Genomic DNA, 21,283 nt, shown 5'->3' on the forward strand with positions numbered 1-21,283 from the left:
TTAAAACTAAAATAACGAACTTTTCAATATGAAATCTTTAATTATTTTGCTTAGGAGGCAGTGCCTAGGAACTTCGCATAGGCTACGGCAATGTCCTTTGATGGTTTTCTCAGGTTTTCCTTAATGTTGTGGGTAGGCCTACCTAGCTTTAAAAAAAATCCTGATACATTAATTTTAAGGTTGATAAAACAATCCAGAAAACAAATGTTATTACTTTGATGTCGCGTCGGCATCGTTGGATAAATGCACGCAGTCATATGGTTAAGTAAAATAACTTTGTTAAACTAAAGTTCCTGTTTCAACGCTAAATGTTTCGAGTTTTTAAAAAGTAAAAAAGTAAAAGAAAAAGCCCTAGAACTTATTTCGTTTAACTCATTTTCAAAGTTTATTTTTAAACTACAAAACGTTCATGTTGATAATTCTTGGAAGCTGTCTAAAATACGGTATGGTGCATTTTAAGTGGTGCAACGAGCTTAAGTCAGTAAAAATGTTGGCCATGGCTGTTCACTTTATATGAAAGTTTGGATTTTCTGTGCTTACTAAAAATAAGGGAACATTGTGTTCATACTTACGTAGGACCATTTATATAAAAACAATCATTTTTTCAGCAAAATTTCTGCAAAGTTTTGCTTTATGAATTTAATTTTGATAAAATAGTTTCCAGAATCAAATATCACAAATTGGTTTTACAATAATTATTTTTTAATTTAGGTATAAAGCAATTTAATGTCTTGCAGCCCCAAGCAAATTATTTTTTAAGAACTTTAAGCTTTTACTTTTCAGTTGATCACAATCATCAAGCATTTAATTCTTGATTTGCCTTCTTTCAGCCTGAAAAATTAATGTTCCAAATCATGAAGCTAAAGAAAGTCCAAGCCTTAACCCTATAAATTGACAGGTTAACAAAGGTCATATCGAATTTTTAAACAATTCAATACCCTTCATTGGTTGTCATTCAATAAGTTTAACCCTAATATTTCTTCCTTTTTTATCTATAACCTGATTTGAACACCATCTCCATCACCATCATCACAAGTTCAACAATATGTTCCAAAAATTGTAGGTTATTGCGAACCTCTTTTAAACATCACTATTCTAACACGAAGTATAGCGAGCAGTGATAAATTGGAGAAATTCTTTAAGTTTCGGAACGTTCTGTCGGATAGTTAGGAAAAAAGAAGTATCTTTTGAAAGTAACTTGAAATATATTTCTTTAAAGTTTTTTTTTTTCTAATCCAAAATACATAAACAATTCTATAATCAGCAGTGTGTGTTTTGGCCGTTCTGAAATACTACACAAAGTTCAAGTTATACTTTTGTTTGTTCAATTGAAGAATGGAGCTTTGATTGTTATTTATCAAAGCTGAATGGATCATTAAATTGAAAAAATGCAGGCAATAGATTGTTTGGTATTTTGTTTTTTAATCTTATAAGGGAACTTTTCTTTCATCATCCCTATCGACATCCTATCATGGCCTTTTGTTGTTATGAAAGAATTCGCCTAAACCAACCATCCGAGGCACAGAAGGGAGATTTTTATTTAAAGTTAATGATTCGTGATTTGTCCTGAATCTGCCCTTTTGTTTTTTGCAGATATTCGAAGAAATAGAAATAGGAATGGGTATATAAGGATATCTATGCTTTGAACCATAATTTTGAAGTCAAAACTAATTAAACAATTAACCTTATTTTGAGTGAAAAAAAAGGTTTTATTTTTTAATGATTATAAATTAAGGACGATAATCTTTATCATTAAGCTGAACCAAATTATAAAAGGATTAGAAAAAATGTTGAAGAAAATTTTAGTCAAAGTTGAAGGCTATTTCAAGATTCTTTTTTTTAATAATAATAATTCTATTATAGACAACTTTGATTTTAAGGGTACATTTTGGTGTTAATCATAAGCTTGGTAGACACTTTTTTAAATTAGGAACACGGAAAGTGTTACCAGATGCTTAAATTTGCCGAATGTTTATGAGAATAAATTTGTACGTGAATAAACACTTTCGAAATGGATTCTATTGAAGGGAATATTGAGGAGATTCAAATTTTAATTAGTTTGAATTTGAAAAAAAATATAATTGTTTTATTTGCGCTTAACAAACGTACATTTTGGCTTTAAGAAACATTTAATTTTGACATACATATTATTAAATCACAGCAAAACCGTTTTAAGGAGAAACCTTTATACGAATCCGTGGCGTCTTTTTTGTGAAAATTTGAGTTTTTGAAGTCGGACCAAAACCTTCGTATGAATTGATTATTATTTTCATTTTCAGTTTTATATAAAAAAAAGAGACTAGAATGCGACCCACACTGATAACTTCCCATCCCGTCTGTCAATTTATATTGATTAAAAGTTTGTAGATTTCCGTGTTTTATAAAAAAAAGTTGTCAGTTGAATTATTTGAAAGTAAAAAACAGTATTTTGCATATAATGAAATAGTTTGATTTCAAAATTTATTTTTAGTCGAAAACCATTTTTTACCAATTTTAGTACCATTTCTTTAAAGTTGAAAATGAAATAAATTTAAAGTCAATAAATTCTAATAAACTACTTTTAGTATTTTTGTTTTAAAGAACTGCCAATTCGATTTTCTTCAAAATTTTAAGGGATGTTGAAAATAATATTTTTTTATAAGACACAATTAGTTTGAATCCAAAATCTTAAATTTTTGAAAAGATTCTTTATTCGGAAATCAATTTTTACAAACTTTTAGTATTTTTTTGTAAAAAAAAAGGCTGACAATTACATTTTTCTTAAAACTTTTCCGAATGCACAAAACAAGTTTTCTTATAAGTTAAAATTAGTTAGAAGCCATAATCTAAAATTTTGAAAAGATGTTTAATTCGATTTTGTTATATAGACATTGAATATATTTTTTGTAGGTTTATATTTTTTGTAAAAAACTGTCAATTCGATTAATAAAACTTTACTGAATGTTGACAAAAATATTTTTTAAAACTAACAAGTAGTTAAAAGATAAAAAAAAATTAGTTTGAAGCCAAAATCTTAAAGTTTTAAAAATACATTGAAGTCGAAATTCAATTTTTACCAACTTTGAGTAATGTTTTTTTTAAGTTTTTATTTTTATAAAAAAAACTGTCAATTCAATTTTTTTCAAAAGTTTTACCAGATTTTAAAAATGTTATTCTTCGTTGCACAAAATTGTTCTTGTGATAAAATCATTTTTATACGTACAATTTTCGAGGTGACATTTTTTTTTGTCAGTTAGTTGGATTTTTTCGAAAAATATATTTGTTTGTTATCAAGTTACAATACATAATACAAAATTTAATTCAAGTCTCTATCGTCATTGGTTCGTTAGGTAACTAGGGCTAACCTAGATGTTCATCTTTTTTTTAAACTGCTATATTATAAAAACCACCAACGCAATTAAATTGAGAGTTTCTGCATTATTTCTGTATAACAGAATTTATTTGAAGTCTATATCTCTCCTGGTTCTTGAGCTATGGACTACGAAAAAACGTAGCGAACGGACGTACGAACGTACGTACATACGCACTCAAGCACAAATATCTTTATAAAAATCGTTTATTTCGACTCCAGGGACCTCGAAACGTCGAGAAAAGTCAACATTTTTAAATCGACTAATATAAAAAGGAGACCCTCTAAACTGCACCAACTATAGAGGAATAAGTCTACTTAACATCGCCTATAAAATCTTCTCTGCCGTAATATGTGAACGTTTAAACCCCATCGTCAACAACCTGATAGGTCCTTATCAGTGTGGTTTTAGACCAGGAAAGTCCACAGTTGATCAAATATTCACATTACGGCAGATCCTGGAAAAAAAACAAGAACACCAAATCGACACCCACCATCTTTTCATCGATTTCAAGGCCGCATATGACAGCATCTACAGGGACGAGCTGTATAGAGCCATGTCTAGTTTTGGCATCCCTGCCAAACTCGTCCGTTTGTGCAGGATGACCATGGATAATTAACGCTGCTCCATAAAGGTTGAAAAAAACTTAATAGAACCTTTCGATGTCAAAAAAGGTTTTAGACAAGGTGATGCGCTGTCATGCGATTTTTTTAACATCGTGCTTGAAAGAATAGTGCAGAGCTCACACGTCAACTCCAGCAGCACTATCTTTCAAAAGTCTGTCCAATAACTGGCATATGCTGATGACATTGACATAATCGGAAGAACTCAGCGTGATGTCAATTCGGCTTTTGTGAGTATTGAGCCAGAGGCAGCACAAATGGGTTGAGGACAAAACGAAGTACATGCTGTCGTCAAGAAAGGACTTACAACACAGACCTTTTTTTCAAAACGTCACCATCGACAAACGTTACTTTGAGGTAGTCAAGGACTTCGTCTACCTAGGCTCCGCTGTAAACGCAGAAAACAATACCAGCGATGAGATCAAACGCAGAATAACTCTTGCTTACCGCTGTTTCTTTGGACTAAGAAAGCAATTGAGTGGTAAAGTCCTCTCTCGAGGGACCAAAGTGTTGCTATATAAGACCCTTATCATCCCCGTCCTGCTATACAGTGCAGAAGCATGGACCATGACCATGAAAGCACCTTGAAAGCACCTTGGGGCGCTTCTAGAGAAAAGTTCTACGTGTGATCTACGGTCCCGTATGCATCGAAGGGGAGTGGAGGAGAAGATGGTCGACGAACTGTACGGGCTGTACAGCGACGTAGACTTAGTCAGAAGAGTAAAAGTCCAACGAATAAGATGGCTGGGTCACGTAGAGCGCATGGAAACCAATGCTCCGGCCCGAAAACTGGAGACATCTAGCTAGGGACCGAGCTAGATGGAGAAGTTTGTTGGGTGAGGCCCTAGTTCACACAGGACTGTAGCGCCACCTTAAGTAAGTATAAGTAAGTAATATAAACCATTACAATAAGATGTTCTCTTAGTGGATTTGTCAATTCCTCTCGATAGGCAGTACTCATGGAGCCCAACACTTTTAGCGGGCAGTCATATGCTCCAATTATCACCCACGGGAATAAAAAAAAAAATTAAAGAAAAATTGCAAGTTAGAAAACAATCGACTTAACGATTTAAGGGAGAAGTTAGACAGACTAACAGACAAGCGGACCGAGAGGCCGAGGAAATGTTGGACCTAAATTTGTCCATTAAAATATTGAGTTCGAAAATTGGTTCCAATGCTTTATTTGCCATAAGGAAACAAAAGGTTATTTTTTAACGTGTTGTTTTCAAGAACAAATTAATGCTATAAACAAGAATTTTGTTGTTTTGCCTCGAATAATTGTTCCAGCCGAAAAGTTAAATTTTTAGCAACATTTTTTAGAGCTTATCTGATTAGACAAGTGACTCCACAGTCCAGTGGTGTTAAATCGCTCGATCTTGTAAGCCACGTTCAGTAAAAGTTTACTTCAACTAAATTTATGCGTCGCGCCCGAAAAACTAATGAATCTGCACAATTTGCAAACGTTCACACAACGAAAAAAGTCATCCTATTGACTATTTAAAATGTAATTTTCAGCCAGCAACCGCCATAGTAAATTGAATCATTTTCGGTTGTTTATTTTGATATATGATTTTTTTTTTACAACATGGTAGACAATATGACAACTTTGGTTGTCGAAATTTTTCTATCAACTACTTTTGTTGTTATATTGACTACCCGAAATTGACAATCGAAAATTGTTCTTTTGGGTCTCAGGAAGTGAGTTTTTAAAAATAAGGTTGTCATATTGACTATTTTGGTAGCCACTACGACAAGTTTACCAAATTTTGACTATTGTCAATAGGACAACTTTTTTTCAGTGTTGTTCTAGAGTTAGTGAATTTATTATATAATGGATAACCATTCTGACAAAAAAAAATCTACTCAAGCGATCTCAAACAATTGTAATTATCTTTTGGACATAATCAGAAAAAAAATATTTTCAAATTGATAATGTTAAAAAATTTAGTGTTCGTGAAATTGGTTAAACTTATTTCTGTTTATTTTTGTCGACTCATAAAAAGGTTTAATTGGGTTTTTTTCTTAGGTGGATTTTACTGTAATATTGAATTGTTTGATATGGTATACTGTTGCCTTTAAATAAATGTTGCTTTTCATGTTAGAACCTTTAAGAGATTGGGCTTGAAAATTGAAGCCAATAGTCAAAATAGGTACCATACCTAACTGTCTCGTTGTTGTGTGCTTTAATAATAATATTTTAAAATCCATGACTGAAATAAAGTAAACTGAAACCCGTCTTTTTTGGAACTCAATTCTGTTTGATGAAAATTATGAGTCTCAACATCCAACTCATAATGATATCCAATTAGTGACAAGTAGCATTTGGAAAGTATGATCCACATTTGAATTTGAAGTCTGTTGGTTTAAAATCGAACCCGAAATAAACATTCGATTTTCGAAGGATTCATCCACATTACAAAACTTTGTACATTTTGTCTTTTGCTGGACGTTTTCGCCCTCAAGCCAATAAGCAAAAACAAACAATCTGTGTTTCAATTTTCAAATATACATAAGTGTTTTCTAAGATACTCTGGCGGGCTGCTGAATCCACAGTTCTTTGTTTGCTTGATGTTCCATTGATGCGTTTAATATTTTGCATGCCAATGTACCTTATTATTTCATATTGAACGACATTAAAGGTCACATATTGGTTTTCTGATTTTATACTCAATTCTTAAATAAACGGTTTCTTTTAAAAAAATAGAAAAACGCGTATGTAATTAAAAGAAATCAATAGATGTTTTTTTCATTGTTTATTATTTCATTTTAAAAAGTAAGGTATTCCAGTATTGAAAAATGAAATTAAAACTCACTATTTCCTTTTCTTGAGATTTCAATAACCAATGTTCATGTTAAATCATAAAATCTGGTTTGACCCAAATTTAATATTTCTCTTCATTCATTTGACTTAAGTTTTTTTTTTAAATGAACCTCATCACAGAGGATGAATTTTCGATAAAAATTCGATTCTTTTTGATGTATTTCAATCGCCTCATGTGACATTGCAAGTGATTGAAGGGCTTAAAATGTGTTTGTTAACAGAAGTATCTAAGTTTGTATTCAATATTTTAAGTTATTCTTGAGTGATACATACGGTTTTGATACTTAGCGTTACTAAATTGTCCCAAGAGCTGAAAGACAGTTTTTAAGCTGTCATTAGGGAAGGTTCCACAAGTTGTTTATTGTTCAAGCGTATATCAATCAATCAATCAATTGGGTGGCGCGACAGTCCGTTGAGAACCAAGGCCTAGTGACTTACAACTCTCAACCATTCCTGTGTGCGAGTAATGTTGTCAGGAATGGAGGGGACCTACAGTTTATATGCCGACTCCGAACGGCTAATTTTGAGAAAGCACTTTTTCATGACAATAGTTACTCTTGGAGAATCTGTCAATTCCTCGCAAGAGGCAGTACCCGTGAAAAGATTTTTAGATGGCATAGGCAGGGATCGAACCCAAGACCTCTGGCATGACAGTCCAACGCACTAACCATCATGCCACGGGTACCACTCAAGCGTATATCATTCCCTTGATAATAAAGGCGTCGTTTTTACTGGTGAAATGTCAGAAAATCACGTTTTATAAAGACAAAACTGTTTAAATAGGAAACTATTTAAAGTTCTTTTATTGCATGCATAACACTTAGACCAACAAATTTTTTATAAAAAAAAAAATATTGCTTGTTTCTAAGCAAGAGAACCGCATTGTACCAAGCCTGCCTTACCTGAAAAATCAAGGTGCAATTTTTGAATATAATCCTGTAAGTATTTGTGTTTTTCATTTTTTATAGCTTGAATTTTTTTATAGCAACTGATTCCAAACCAAAAACAAAATCAACACAAAAAAAAACCCTAACTTTCAGAAATGAAAATGTTCTAACGTTCAAAAAAAGAATCATCTCATTTCCTTTATACGATATACGATACCCCAAGGCAGCTACAGGAACAAAGTATTCAAGACATAATAACAATGGAGTACCTGTTGAAATTGCCTGCGCAATAATATCCTTCGTTTGCTTCTCTTTTATGCTCATTTGAATAAATGATAACTTTACTTATTATATATTTGTATTTATGTATATAACGAGAGGGATGGGGGTGTTTATGAAAGTTGAAAATAGAGAGAGTTTGTATACCTATATAAGTATAATAACATGAAATACATACATACATAGGTATATAATGTCTTATATAAGTACTTACGAGTTCCATCGAAACGTGTTGCAATTGTATCCAAAAAAGTATTTTGGGGCGCTAGCAGCCCCTTTCGGGCTGGCATTTGATTTAATGTGTATTATTACTGTTCCTTCCCTTAGGGTGTGAATCTGCAAATGAAACAAAGGTAATTTGTATGGTTTAATGGATTTTTATTGAAGTAAGGTGTTTTTGAGTGAAAATGTCATGCATGATTCTACAAGACCAAAAAATGAAGCTATAAAAAAGAAAATTTTTTTATAGCTTAGGTTATGTTAATGGTATTTGTGTTGAAATACTTCTACATTGTACTAAAGTGATTTTTATGACTCTCTTAACCTCAATTTGCTAATATTTTCTAAATTATTGTAAAACATTTTTCTTTTTTTTGATTGATGGAAAGGGACTTATTTTTGCTTCAAAGATTTGTCAAAAAATTTATCTATTGTTTTTAAAATTTAAATAGACTTGTTAGATAAAATATATGTTCCGTTCATATATTATTTGAATAATATATTTTGGTTTTTAATAAATAGATAACATTTCTGTACCTAACAGCATTTAAAGAAGTGGCTAAGGTGCGACCCACACTAATAACATCCCATTGGTGTCCTTCCTTCGTTATTTTTTAAAGTCTTACAACATATCTATCTAAAATAAAATTTGTCTTTAATCCAAAATCGTCTAAATCCATATTTTCCATTTTTGTTTGTTTCGTTTTAATTATTTTTTCTTTCATACGATAAAATAAGTTTTTTTTAAGATGTTTTAGTCGAAAACCAATTTATAAATAATTTTTAGTACCATTTTTGAAACTTTTTATTCATCATTCAAAAAAAAAAATACGATTAGATTTTTTCTTAAAAATAATAGCTAATAATAAAAACAATTTTTTTATAGAATCATATTTTTGAAGCCAATACATTTGTTTGCTCCAGAAGTATTCGAGTCCGAAATCAATTTTTACCAATCTTATTTTTTTGGAGTGTTTTGATTTATAAATGAAAACAATTGATTGTTTTTTTTTTTTTTTGTTAATAACAAAAAATTGGTGTCACGTTACAATGCATAATTGCATTTGGTTTTGATGTCGATAGCGTTATTCGTTCCAAAGATATTTGCAATCAACCAATTTTTTTTAAACTTCCAATAGTAAGTTATTGTAATCTTTCAGATTTGTCAAATTGAAAATTTTGAATTTTATCGACTTTTCAAGGTTCTAAAATCTGAATCAAAGATTTTTAGAGAGATGTATTTCTATGCGTCTGTACGTAAGCACGTACATTCGTACGTTGGGGATGACATGTTTATTGTTTAGTCATAGATATCTCACGTAATAGTAAAGACATCGACTTCAATTAAGTTTTGTTTTACAGATAAAAACATCAAAAGATGCAGAAAGAAAAATAGAGTTTGTTGTTATTTTTATTATAACTAACAAAAGAAACAAAAATTAACATTTTGGTTGACAACAAATAGCTCATGAAACAATAACTCTAGTGATTTCAATTTATTATTTTATTATAAAATGTGAAGTGATGGTATAGTTTTGAAAATAAATCAGTTTTGTATGCGGCACTGAACTGAACTGAACAAAAATATTTGTCATTTACTTACTTATTTACTTAAGAGGGCGCTACAGTCCTGTGTGAACTAGGGCCTCACCCAACAAACTTCTCCATCTAGCTCGGTCCCTAGCTAGATGTCTCCAGTTTCGCGCTCCAAGTTGGGTGAGGTCACCTTCCACTTGTGCGCGCCACCTGATCCGCGGTCTTCCTCTACTGCGCTGTCCTGTGGGTGCGGATTCGAAGACTTTTCGGGCCGGAGCATTGGTTTCCATGCGCTCTACGTGACCCAGCCATCTTAGTCGTTGGACTTTTACTCTTCTTGCTAAGTCTACGTCGCTGTACAGCCCGTACAGTTCGTCGTTCCATCTTCTCCTCCACTCCCCTTCGATGCATACGGGACCGTAGATCACACGAAGAACTTTTCTCTCGAAGCGACCCAAGGTGATTTCATCCGCTTTTGTCATGGTCCATACTTCTGCACCGTATAGCAGGACGGGGATGATAAGGGTCTTATATAGCAACACTTTGGTCCCTCGAGAGAGGACATTACCACTCAATTGCTTTCTTAGTCCAAAGAAACAGCGGTTAGCAAGAGTTATTCTGCGTTTGATCTCAGCGCTGGTGTTGTTTTCTGCGTTTACAGCGGAGCCTAGACGAAGTCCTTGACTACCTCAAAGTTACGTCTGTCGATTGTGACGTTTTGACCAAAACGTCGGTGTTGTATGTCCTTTCTAGACGACAGCATGTACTTTGTTTTGCCCTCATTAACCGTTAAACCCATTTTTGCTGCCTCTGCCTCAATACTCACAAAAGCCCCATTGACACCACGCTGAGTTCTTCCGATTATGTCAATGTCATCAGCATATGCAAGTAATTGGACAGACTTTTGAAAGATAGTGCCTCTAGTGTTGACGTGTGAGCTCTGCACTATTCTTTCAAGCACGATGTTAAAAAAATCGCATGACAGCGCATCACCTTGTCTAAATCCTTTTTTGACATCAAAAGGTTCTGTTAAGTTGTTTCCAACCTTTATGGAGCAGTGTGAATTCTCCATGGTCATCCTGCACAAACGGACGAGTTTGGCAGGGATGCCAAAACTAGACATGGCTCTATATAGCTCGTCCCTGTAGATGCTGTCATATGCGGCCTTGAAATCGATGAAAAGATGTTGTTGATGTCGATTTGGTGCTCTTGAGTTTTTTCCAGGATCTGCCGTAATGTGAATATTTGATCAACTGTGGACTTTGCTGGTCTAAAATCACACTGATAAGGACCTATCAGGTTGTTGACGATGGGCTTTAGACGTTCACATATTATGGCAGAGAAGATTTTATAGGCGATGTTAAGTAGACTTATTCCTCTATAGTTGGTGCAGTTTAGAGGGTCTCCTTTTTTCAGGATCGGGCAAACAATACTGAGGTTCCATTCATCGGGCATGTTTTCTTCCGACCATATCTTACAAATAGGTTGGTGCATGCTCCTAACCAACTTTTCTCCAGCTGCTTTAAAGAGCTCGGCATTCAAGCCATCCGCTCCAGCGGCTCCATTAGAATTTAGCTTAGATATGGCAATCTTTACTTCGTCTAAGTCGTGAGGACGGGATTGTTTGCTTTTGTCGTCTATATTAAATGGATCATCCTGCCTGACAGCGGAATTCAGTTCTTCGTCGCCGTTATACAGTCTGCAGAAGTGGTCCTTCCATATCCTCAGCATTGACTGCGGTTCCACTATGATGTTTCCACTTTCGTCTTTGCAGCCTTGTTCTAGGTTTATGTACCTGTGAATTTCGTTTCACCTGTTCATAAAACTTTCGAACCTCATTCCTGCTTTTATACCTCTCAACATCTTCGACCGCACGCTTCTCATGCCCTCTCTTTTTCCTTCTGAAAAGTCGGCGCTCCTCTCGCCTCTTCTGCTCATGGAGCTCACGAGCAGCTCTCGTCCTTTTATGCAGCGCCGCTTTGCGTGCCTGTTGTTTGGCTGCATTTGCCTGCCGACATTCCTCATCAAACCAGGGGTTCCTTGTTGGTGGCTGTTTGAAACCCAGCACATCAGAGGCGGCTTCTCTGATTGCATCTTGGCAATGTTGCCACTGGTTTTCGATACATTGTGTTGGCAGCAGAGAACTTCGAGAGAGGTTACTTGTCACTCGGTCGGAAAAGGATTTGGCGATCTCTGGCGATTGTAGCCGTTCGACGTTGTACCTTCTCCCAGCACCTCCCTGTTTTGCTTTGGGTCTGGAAATCCGAAGTGCTACCTTGGCTACAACGAGGTGGTGGTCCGAGTCGATGATAGCTCCTCGGAAAGTTCGTACATCCATAATGCTGGAAGCGTGTCTGGCGTCGATCGCAATATGGTCAATCTGGTTGACGGTAGTTTGATCTGGAGAAGTCCAAGTTCCTTTGTATATGTTGAGGTGTGGAAAACGCGTACTGGCTACCATGACGTTTCGCCCCGCAGCAAAATCTATGAGCCTGAATCCATTGTCGGAAGTGTTGTCGTGCAGGCTGTTCTTCCCGATTATTCCACCAAAGATGTCTTCCCTTCCTAGCTTGGCATTAAAATCGCCCAGGACTATTTTAATATCGTAGCTAGGGCACTGCTCATATGTTTTGTCTAAGAGCTCGAAGAACATATCTTTGGTGTTGTCCAGTGACGTGCGGCAGTCCATTTGACTGGGTAGACAGACACAAATTTTGATTCATTATTTCGCATTGTAATAATGAATTAATAGTTATCTTATCTTCTATAGGTAGCATTGAAAACTTTACATTTGTGTCATTTGAGAAATACTCAAAAACATCATCATTTCCTGAAAAATCCATTTTACAAATATGTATTGATTTACGCAATACAGGTTGGCAATCTCAAAAATTTACAACCTTAACTTGTCCTGTCAGAGTTCAATATAAGAATGAAATGAAAATAATTTAATTCACATGTAAGACGCAACCTCTTCCGACAGAGCTCAATATCGATAATTCAATTTTTTTTTCAAAAACAAACCGATAGATTTTTTTAAATTCTTGCTAAAATTTGTGTTCTTAGTTTAGCTTCTTTCAATTTAAAAATATATAAAGGCTATCCCATCTCAGCTAAAACCGTTATTTTGTTTTTAAGTTTTCTCAAGAACTAAACTTTTTTTTCTGCCAAAAATATCATTGGTTTTTATTTTTAATTTAAAAACAAATATTATTTTTTTTGAAATTTGATTTCTTGAAAATGGGTTATCATTTTTTACAAAATTGAAATGCCAGTCGTCTAATAATAAGTTCAAAATTATATTCCAAAAATATTTTTAAACTAAAATTCAATAACTATTTTCAAACGCAAGCTTAAAAAAATTGTATTTTTTCTTGAGCATTTACATTTTTCAAAAAAAATTGTTTTGCAGGTACATTTTAATTTAATACAGGAAATAGTTTTAGACAGACATTTTTGAATACATGAGCGAGTTCATGCGAACCAGTCGTGCATTTTTTTTTGTTTGTTACAGTTTTAAGTTATGCCCTAGTCTTATTTTGGATTTGATTGTTTGTTTTCAATATCAAAAGATATTTTCAAATTGTCTAAAAACAAAGATAAAAGCTTTGTTGATGTACTAAAATTGTATTACGATTCCAATAACTATTTCTTGAAGAACTCGTCCTTTGCAATAAAAACATCCTAAAGTCATTTGATATGACCAACACTATCCCAATCTTTGCTTTTTTGGTTGCTAACAAGCAAGATTTAATTTAAGAAATGTTACATTAACATCTTGAAGTATATGATATGAAGCCTTAAATAATTATTTTTTTTTCTATTTTTTATTGAAATAATATAATTTGAAAATATGTAGAATAATTAAGAAAAAGTTAATTTTTGAAATCTAATTCCATATTTCTCAATCTACTTCACTTTTTTCCTAAAATCTACTTCCACTTTTTTTTGAGAAGTGGTAACACTTGCCTGCTGCCGCTGCCGCTGCGTGCTGCGTTGATCACATTCACTGTGCTGCTCCTCCTGGCTGACACTCGTTCTCTTCATGAAAAATTCGAATTAAGAATTTACTTTCAAAACAAACAAGCGATTAGACAGATTCACTTATGTCTACTAGCTTCCATATAAAATTAGTTTTTGGGAATGATAAGCTAACCTTTTTCCCTTCATATAACTTTAAAGGGAAACAAAGACACTGTCTTCGTCTTTACTCGTGTCGTGCCATTCGTACTTTCGGTATTCGGTATTCGTTCGGGAGGTTCGTTAATAGAAGTCAGTCATATATGTAGAACCAAGCTATCCATCATAGTATAGCATGATGTTGGTATATGTGAGGTAGTGATAAATAAAAGTAGAAATAGGTGTGAATGTAGATTGTAGATACACATATAAATGGGTTAGACAAAAAATGACAAGAAGTAGGTACTATGGGATAGGAAATATTATTATTAATAAAATCAAAATAGGAATTAGTATAATTAGGTACAAATTTTTGTTTTTTTTTCATGCATATCATTTTTAAAGTTATGTATTTAGGTACTGTAGAGAGTAAAGTATTGTTTCAAATCTGAAGGGTAGACACTGTCTAAAACGTCTTATTGACGCACCGTCACTGGTGTTGTCGTCTTTTTCTTTTGTGGGGGCGTGCGCGCATATCAGGCTAATGTTGCCGAATTTAGCCTTGATGCGTATGGTCATGAGGCGCTCATTGATGCACCTATAGCTCAAGACTTCTTGCCTAAGTCTGGCTCCAATGACGAATCCGCTTCCAAATAAGCGCTGTTGGTTTTCGTGGTAGCAGTCACCATAGTAAACATCGCAATTTTTCATCCTCTTTTTGCCCGGCCCATCCCATCGTATTTCCTGGATGGCGGTGATATCTGCTTTATATCGTTCTAGGGCCTCCGCTAATTCTTCGGCCGCACGTGGTCTGTTAAGGGACCTAACATTCCACGTGCATATCCGAAGTTCGTTGTCCTTTATTCGTTTGCGTTGGTTGTCAACAGTAAATCCGTCCGTATCCGAGGCTTGTTGGTGCTTCGCAACTTTGAAAGCTTTTACGTGCCCAGGAAGTCACCCCGACGCACAACCCCCAACCTGGAGGGCCAGATCCTAAGTATAACTCCAAGGATGGGGAGCCGGATAAAACCGCTCCTTACAGGCCTGGGCTCCGAATAAGTCGAAGAAGCCCTATAAGGTGTTCACTAAGTAGTTCAACCTTACTGGAACTGTAGACGCCACCGTTGATTCCATCTCGGGAAAGGTTGGTTTTAAGAAAAAACCTGTGGACGCTTGTGTCCTCTTGAATGCACATGTCTACCATTTGAACATCATTTGTCATTTGGAATGGTTTAAATTATATAAAAGCCAGAATAATTTTATGAAATGAAGAACAACGTTTTTGATATCTGTTAAAATTTTAAGAATAATCTACTTATCAGTTTTCTTATAAAATATAAAAAGCTGAAATAAACAATACTAAAAGTTACTAAAAACTGGAATATATGAAGGTATTGACTTAAATTTTTTTTTCATCATTTGCAAAATTTTGTGGTCAATGAAAAACAATGCTCTTAAAAAAATTAAAATCGGTACTTTCATTATAAGAAACAAAACATTGCAAAAAAAAATCAACTAATTACTATTAATTCGTTTTTGGCTAAAAATGACGAAAAAAAATTGATATTGAAATCAAACTTATTTTTGTAGTATTTTTTTAAGAAAATGCAATAAAATAAGTTTGTCTTCAAAAATTGAAATGCCATTTAATTAATTAAAAAGCATTAATATATTATTTTTTCTCCAAAAGCGTCAAAGTGTTTTTTGTAAATTAATTTTTAATACATACAATTTTCAGTTCAAGTTTAAAAACGGTTTAAATGTGCAGCTATATATAAAGCTTATTAATACACGTTCTATATTTCGGAAAAAAAATTTAAACAAAACAATGAAGTTTTTCAATATTAAATATTGTGAAGACAATATTGGAGATTGTGCAGCAAAAACAAATTTTTGAAATTGGTCCATTAGTTATTGACAAAACTTATTTGAGGTTCTGAAGCAATACAAAAACATTTTTTTTTCATGGAAAGATGCCTTGCTAAGAAAAAAAAATAAGAGAAAATGTATTAAAAATGTATTTGTTTGTAAGTAAATTCAAATTTTCAATTTTTCACCAATAAAAGTTTAGTTCTACTGTTACTTTTAATCTTTTAAAACAAAGCCTAATCAATTTTAAACCCTGTATGAGCGAGGAAAGACAGTTTTCATATGTTGCAAGAAAAAACACTGAAAGAAACTTGGTGAATTCAGTAAAAAAATGTATTCTTACTTCAAGTGTTAGTTTGATCCTTTTCTATTTTAAAGTTGACATTACGATTCACTCTTCATATTTCAAAAAATTGCGTACTCATTTTGAAAAATTTGGTAGGTTAAAAAAATATATTTTCAATAAAAAAGTTTTAAAATTGAGCTTGTATGTGATCATTGTTAATTTGAAAACATATTTTTTAATCTTCTATTGCTGTAAGATACTGTTAGTGGTCTAATTAGTTAAATAGAAAATATTGACATTTCTTGACATACTTTTGTCCCATACATTGTCGTTCGTTGGTTACATCTAATAAAAATATGGACTTTTTTTAACTTCCCACAGGAACTAATTGTAATGGGTCCGATTTTTCGAATTGAAAAATTTGAAATTTCTCGAAGTTTCAAGGCCCCTAGAGTCGAAGTAAAAGATTTTTGGAAAGATGTCTGTGCGTGCGTGTGTAAGAACGTTCGTTTTTTCGTCGTCCATAGCTCAAAAACCAGAACTTCAACTTCAAATAAATTTTGTTGTACAGATAATAGTGCAGAAAGATGCAGAAAGGGTTCTCAAGAAAATTGCGTGGTTTTTTTTACCATAGCAGTTTAAAAAAAAGTGAAAAGGTCTAGAGGGTTGAATTAAATTTCATATTATATATCGCAACGTGATACCAAACAAGTATATTTAAAAAAAAAAAAAAAACAACTAAATTTTTATAAATCAAAAAAATTTTCACCTCGAAAAATGGAACGAATAAAAATGATTTTATTTATAAAACAATTTTGTGTTATGAAAACTAACGTTTTTAATATCAGGTAAAATTTTGAGAAAAATCGAATTAACAGTTTTTTACATAAAATAAAAACCTAAACAAAATTAACAAAAGCTGGTAAAAAATGATTTTCAACTTAAATATTTTTTCAAAACTTTAAGATACAGGCTTTAAACTACTTTTATCTTATGATAAATATTGTTTTCAAAATTCAGTAAAATTTTGAGAAAAATCGAATTGATAGTTTTTTTTAACAAAAAATAAATAACTAAATTCGGCATGTAAACTGTAGGTCCCCTCCATTCCTGACAATATTACTCGCACACAGGAATGGTTGAGAGTTGTAAGTCACTAGGCCCTGGTTCTTTATGGACTGTGGTGCCCCCAATTTATTTATTTATATCTCGAGAATAACAGAAAACATTCGTTTCAAATTAATTTCATTCATATAATTTGTATTTGTTTATATAAGAAATTAAAACTTTTAAAAAATGCTACTAATATTGCTAAAAATTGGTTTTTGCATGAAAATGTCGGTAACCAAAATAGATTTTGAAATCAATCTCTTTTATAATATGCAAAATATTTTTTAGAATAATTTAACTTTTTTAACAAAACACGAAAAAATACAAACCTTTTAAGCAAGACAAATCCACAGACGGGATAGGAAGTTATCAGTGTGGGTTACACCCCAGCCTCTTTCTTAAGATAATAACCTCAAAATGTATAGACAAGCCTTTAACAAAAAGTTGTATTTGTGGTTTTAATTGACTTACTTAATTAATTGACTTCAATAATATTTTACTGTACACGTTATGACATCATCCAAACAATTTTAAATCAGAAAAATGTCCAATTAAAATGTTTAATTGAAGTAATGAAATACAGACTAATTTTACTCTCCGAAAACTGGTGTTTCGACATGTGGGCAAATCTTTAGAAAAATTAAATTGAAGATTTGTTTACAAAAAACAAATCTTTATACAAAAAGAGCTTAAATTTTGATACTTCACAAAAAAGTATTTTTAAAAGAATGCAACGAATATTTATTTCATTGAAAAGAGAAAGGCATTCTATCAACAATTCATCCGTCACAGCTACGGTTGGGCATCATTGATCAAATTTTGAATGAAAAATACGCATATTTGCGGTTTTTAAGGAAATTAAAAAGCAGTTGCAAAGGCTCTATTTTTCACGTAACTCCAGAAAAAAAAATTAAAAGTAATTAATCTAATTCAACTTTTCTTGAAAAATTGAGATAGTAGCGTCGCTGTAAGTCTTAAGTCCTTATAATACGGTGTAAGGTAATTTCGGAAAAGCCTGTTTTGAAAGATGTACACGGTTTCAATTGCTCACATAATAAATTTATCTATCTTACTGGGTCAATTTGTCTACCAGTTTTACTTTTTCTGGCCGACAACATTTCAACATTTAAAAATTTTAATGAGATTTTGAAGAGTGTATCGTAATAGTAATGGTGAACTTTCGAGTAATTCACAAGATACAAATTTCGCAGTCTTATCCATTCACTTTAAATGTTGTCTTTCATTCAAAATTTAGGGCATTATTTCTTAGTATATTGAAAAATGACCTAAATATATGTTCAATATTTTTCTGTTATGTATAATTTTAAATTACAATCAATTTCGAGAACAAATATGTACATACATATATACGACCCCAGCTGTACGCTTTCTTCCCTACAAAATATTTCAACTTGCTGAAATTCATTAACGCTAGGTATTGTAATAGGCTTAAGCATAAGCTTAAGCATATATGTATGTACTTCAAATTGCACAGCTATTACATTATGTCGGTTCATTTAATCAAGATAATAGCTGTTGTAATTAAATATCAATTATTTTGTTTCCTCATCGACTACAGTAAATGCCTGGGTTCGATTAAAGTGTTTTTTAAGCTTAAGTAGTATTCCAAAAATATTTAAACTTCAAGACCTATACCAATGTGAACAAATTATTGTGTTTTTAATTTGTAATTATTTATCTCTTTGAAAAATATTTGCAACGAAAATTTTTAAAAAGCTTTTACCATAAAAACCATCGCAAAACAGTGTTTCCACAGGTTACCATAATTCTTGTTTAATTTACAGAAAAAAAAAACAACTTCACATGATTCACTTAGTAACCATTAAACACTTTCAACAAAGGTTGTATGTTGTATCCCACAAGTTTTTATTTTGTTACAATCCACCATTAAACACATCTTGACCAGAATGACCATAGAAAAAATATATGCACTCCTTTTAACTTGGTTAATATACAAAAAATGTAAGAGGTGTTTCCGTGTTTCCCTAATGGATTCTCACTTCACTTAATGGAATAGAACAACCTTTGTCTTCTCCCACCTGTCCTTCTAATGGCAGCAAATAAAATATACAATTGATATAATTTTTATCAAATGCTTTTACCTTGAGACACCATGCAAAATGGAATGTCTGATGAGGTCTTGAGTTTTCCTATATCAAATATACCTATATCTTAAGTGAAATTCGTATTTACCCAAATAAAACAAGTCATCTTAAAAATGTCTAAACACTTAAACTGGTTCGTTTTTCGATTAAATGGAATGGAGTGGGCAAGGGTATGAATTATTTGTTCTTATTTTTTCTCAGAACAGAATATCATCGTAGTTAAGTAAACTTGAAATTGGTCCTTTCCTTGGAATTCTATACAATTATGTTTGTACCAACAATATTATTTATACTTCAGGACTATCGATACTTATATAAGTACATTTGATGTTAAATATACGAACCTAGGTATTCCCTAAGGGTTTTATTCTTATATGAAAAACGAAACTACCATCATCTCTCTAATAATACTGAAATCAATCTACATACTAAATATTTTTATTTTAACGTATCTTATGGCTGAAATATATGCGAGTTTATATAATTTTTGGGTTTCACATTATTATCTACGTTAAGAGTAGATTTCACTTCCATGTTCTGTTCAAGGTATAAGGTAGATATTTTAGTAGACTAAACTAAAGCTGAGTTATTAATTCAGGGTAAAAGCTAATCATAGACATCATGGCTTCAGGTTTCAGGAGAATACACTTAACAAAAGTTTATTTATACGTTTAGCTAGCTCATCGGGTCTATGCATAAATTATACTTATTTGTTGGATGAGAAACAGAATCGGAAACAGTACCGGCAGATGAGATGAGATATGTAGTTAAATTATAAGTAACTAAATACATATAAGATATAATTGTTCTTATGTTTTTGATATACATATTTCGAAGACTTAAAAAATGAACTAAGAGTTAATTATTATTATAGTTCTCCGAAGATAAAATTAAATTATTTGTTTTCTTAAGGGGGCAAACTACTTTTTTATAAATAAAACTAAACCAAATTATTAGAAAAACAAACATTTTGGCTTTAAAAGTTGAAAAATTGTATAACATAACATTTTTATAAAAAGAGAATGGCATGTGACCCACACTGATAACTTCCCATCCCGCCTGTCGATTTGTCTTGCTTTAAAGTTTGTTGGTTTTTCTGTTGTGTTAAAAAAGTTGTCAGTTGAATTATTCTTAAAAATTTCAAAATCACCAACATTATTTCGCATAATAATGAAATCAAAATCAAAATCAAATGGGGTGGCGCAACAGTCCGTTGTGAACCAGGGCCTAGTGACTTACAACTCTCAACCATTCCTGTGTGCGAATACTGTTGTCAGGAATGGAAGGGACCTACAATTTAAGGCCGAATCCGAACGGCTAGTTTTGAGAAAGCACTTTTTCATGACAAGAATTACTCTTGAAGGATTTGTCAATTCCTCGCAAGAGGCAGTACCCGCGAAAATTAATTTTTTTTTTTTTTTTTTAAATTAAGCTGGCACAGGCAGGGATTGAACCCAAGACCCCTTGCATGACAGTCCAACGCACTAACCATCATGCCATTTTTTTTTGGATTTTCATTTTTGGTAAACAAAACTGTCAATTCGATTATTCTCAAAATAGTACTGAATGTTTAAAATGGATTGGACGCCATAATCTCAAATTTTTGAAAAGATATTTGAGTCGAAAATTATTTTTACCGACTTTTGTTATTTTTTTTAATTTTTTTTATTTTTCTTAAAAAAAACTGTCAATTCATTTTTTTAAAAATTTAACTAGATGGTAATTTTCGTTGCAAAGAATTACTTTGGAGATAAAATCATTTTTTGTTCGTAAAATTGTCGTTATTAGAAATATTTTTTTTGAGTTTTCTTTTATTTATAAAAAAACCGTTAATTGGAATTGTTAATTAAAAATGTAATTCAAGTCTTTATACTTATTGGTTCGGGAGATATTTAGGGTTCCCCAAAGTGTTCAAGTTTTTTAAATTGCTATGGTAAAAAAAAACCACCAACGCAATTTTTTTAAGAGACCTTTCTGCACCATTATCTGTTTAACAAAATTTATTTGAATTCGAAATCTCTAGTGGTTCTTGAGCTATGGACGATGTCACCAACGTAT

At 32.4% G+C, this 21,283-nt stretch overlaps 1 protein-coding gene across 1 annotated transcript in view; it reads right to left on the minus strand.

The window, feature by feature from the left end:
• Nucleotides 1-21,283, minus strand: part of LOC129950481 (potassium voltage-gated channel subfamily H member 8) — a 214,296-nt gene that overhangs the window by 125,522 nt on the left and 67,491 nt on the right. The window contains exon 2 of the mRNA XM_056062418.1: nucleotides 8,175-8,296. Coding sequence (XP_055918393.1) covers nucleotides 8,175-8,250 — 76 coding nt within the window. The 5' untranslated portion in view covers nucleotides 8,251-8,296. The remainder of the gene's footprint in view (nucleotides 1-8,174; nucleotides 8,297-21,283) is intronic.

The sequence above is a fragment of the Eupeodes corollae genome, chromosome 3 (genome assembly GCF_945859685.1).
Source record: "Eupeodes corollae chromosome 3, idEupCoro1.1, whole genome shotgun sequence".
NCBI classification, from domain to species: Eukaryota; Metazoa; Arthropoda; class Insecta; order Diptera; family Syrphidae; genus Eupeodes; species Eupeodes corollae.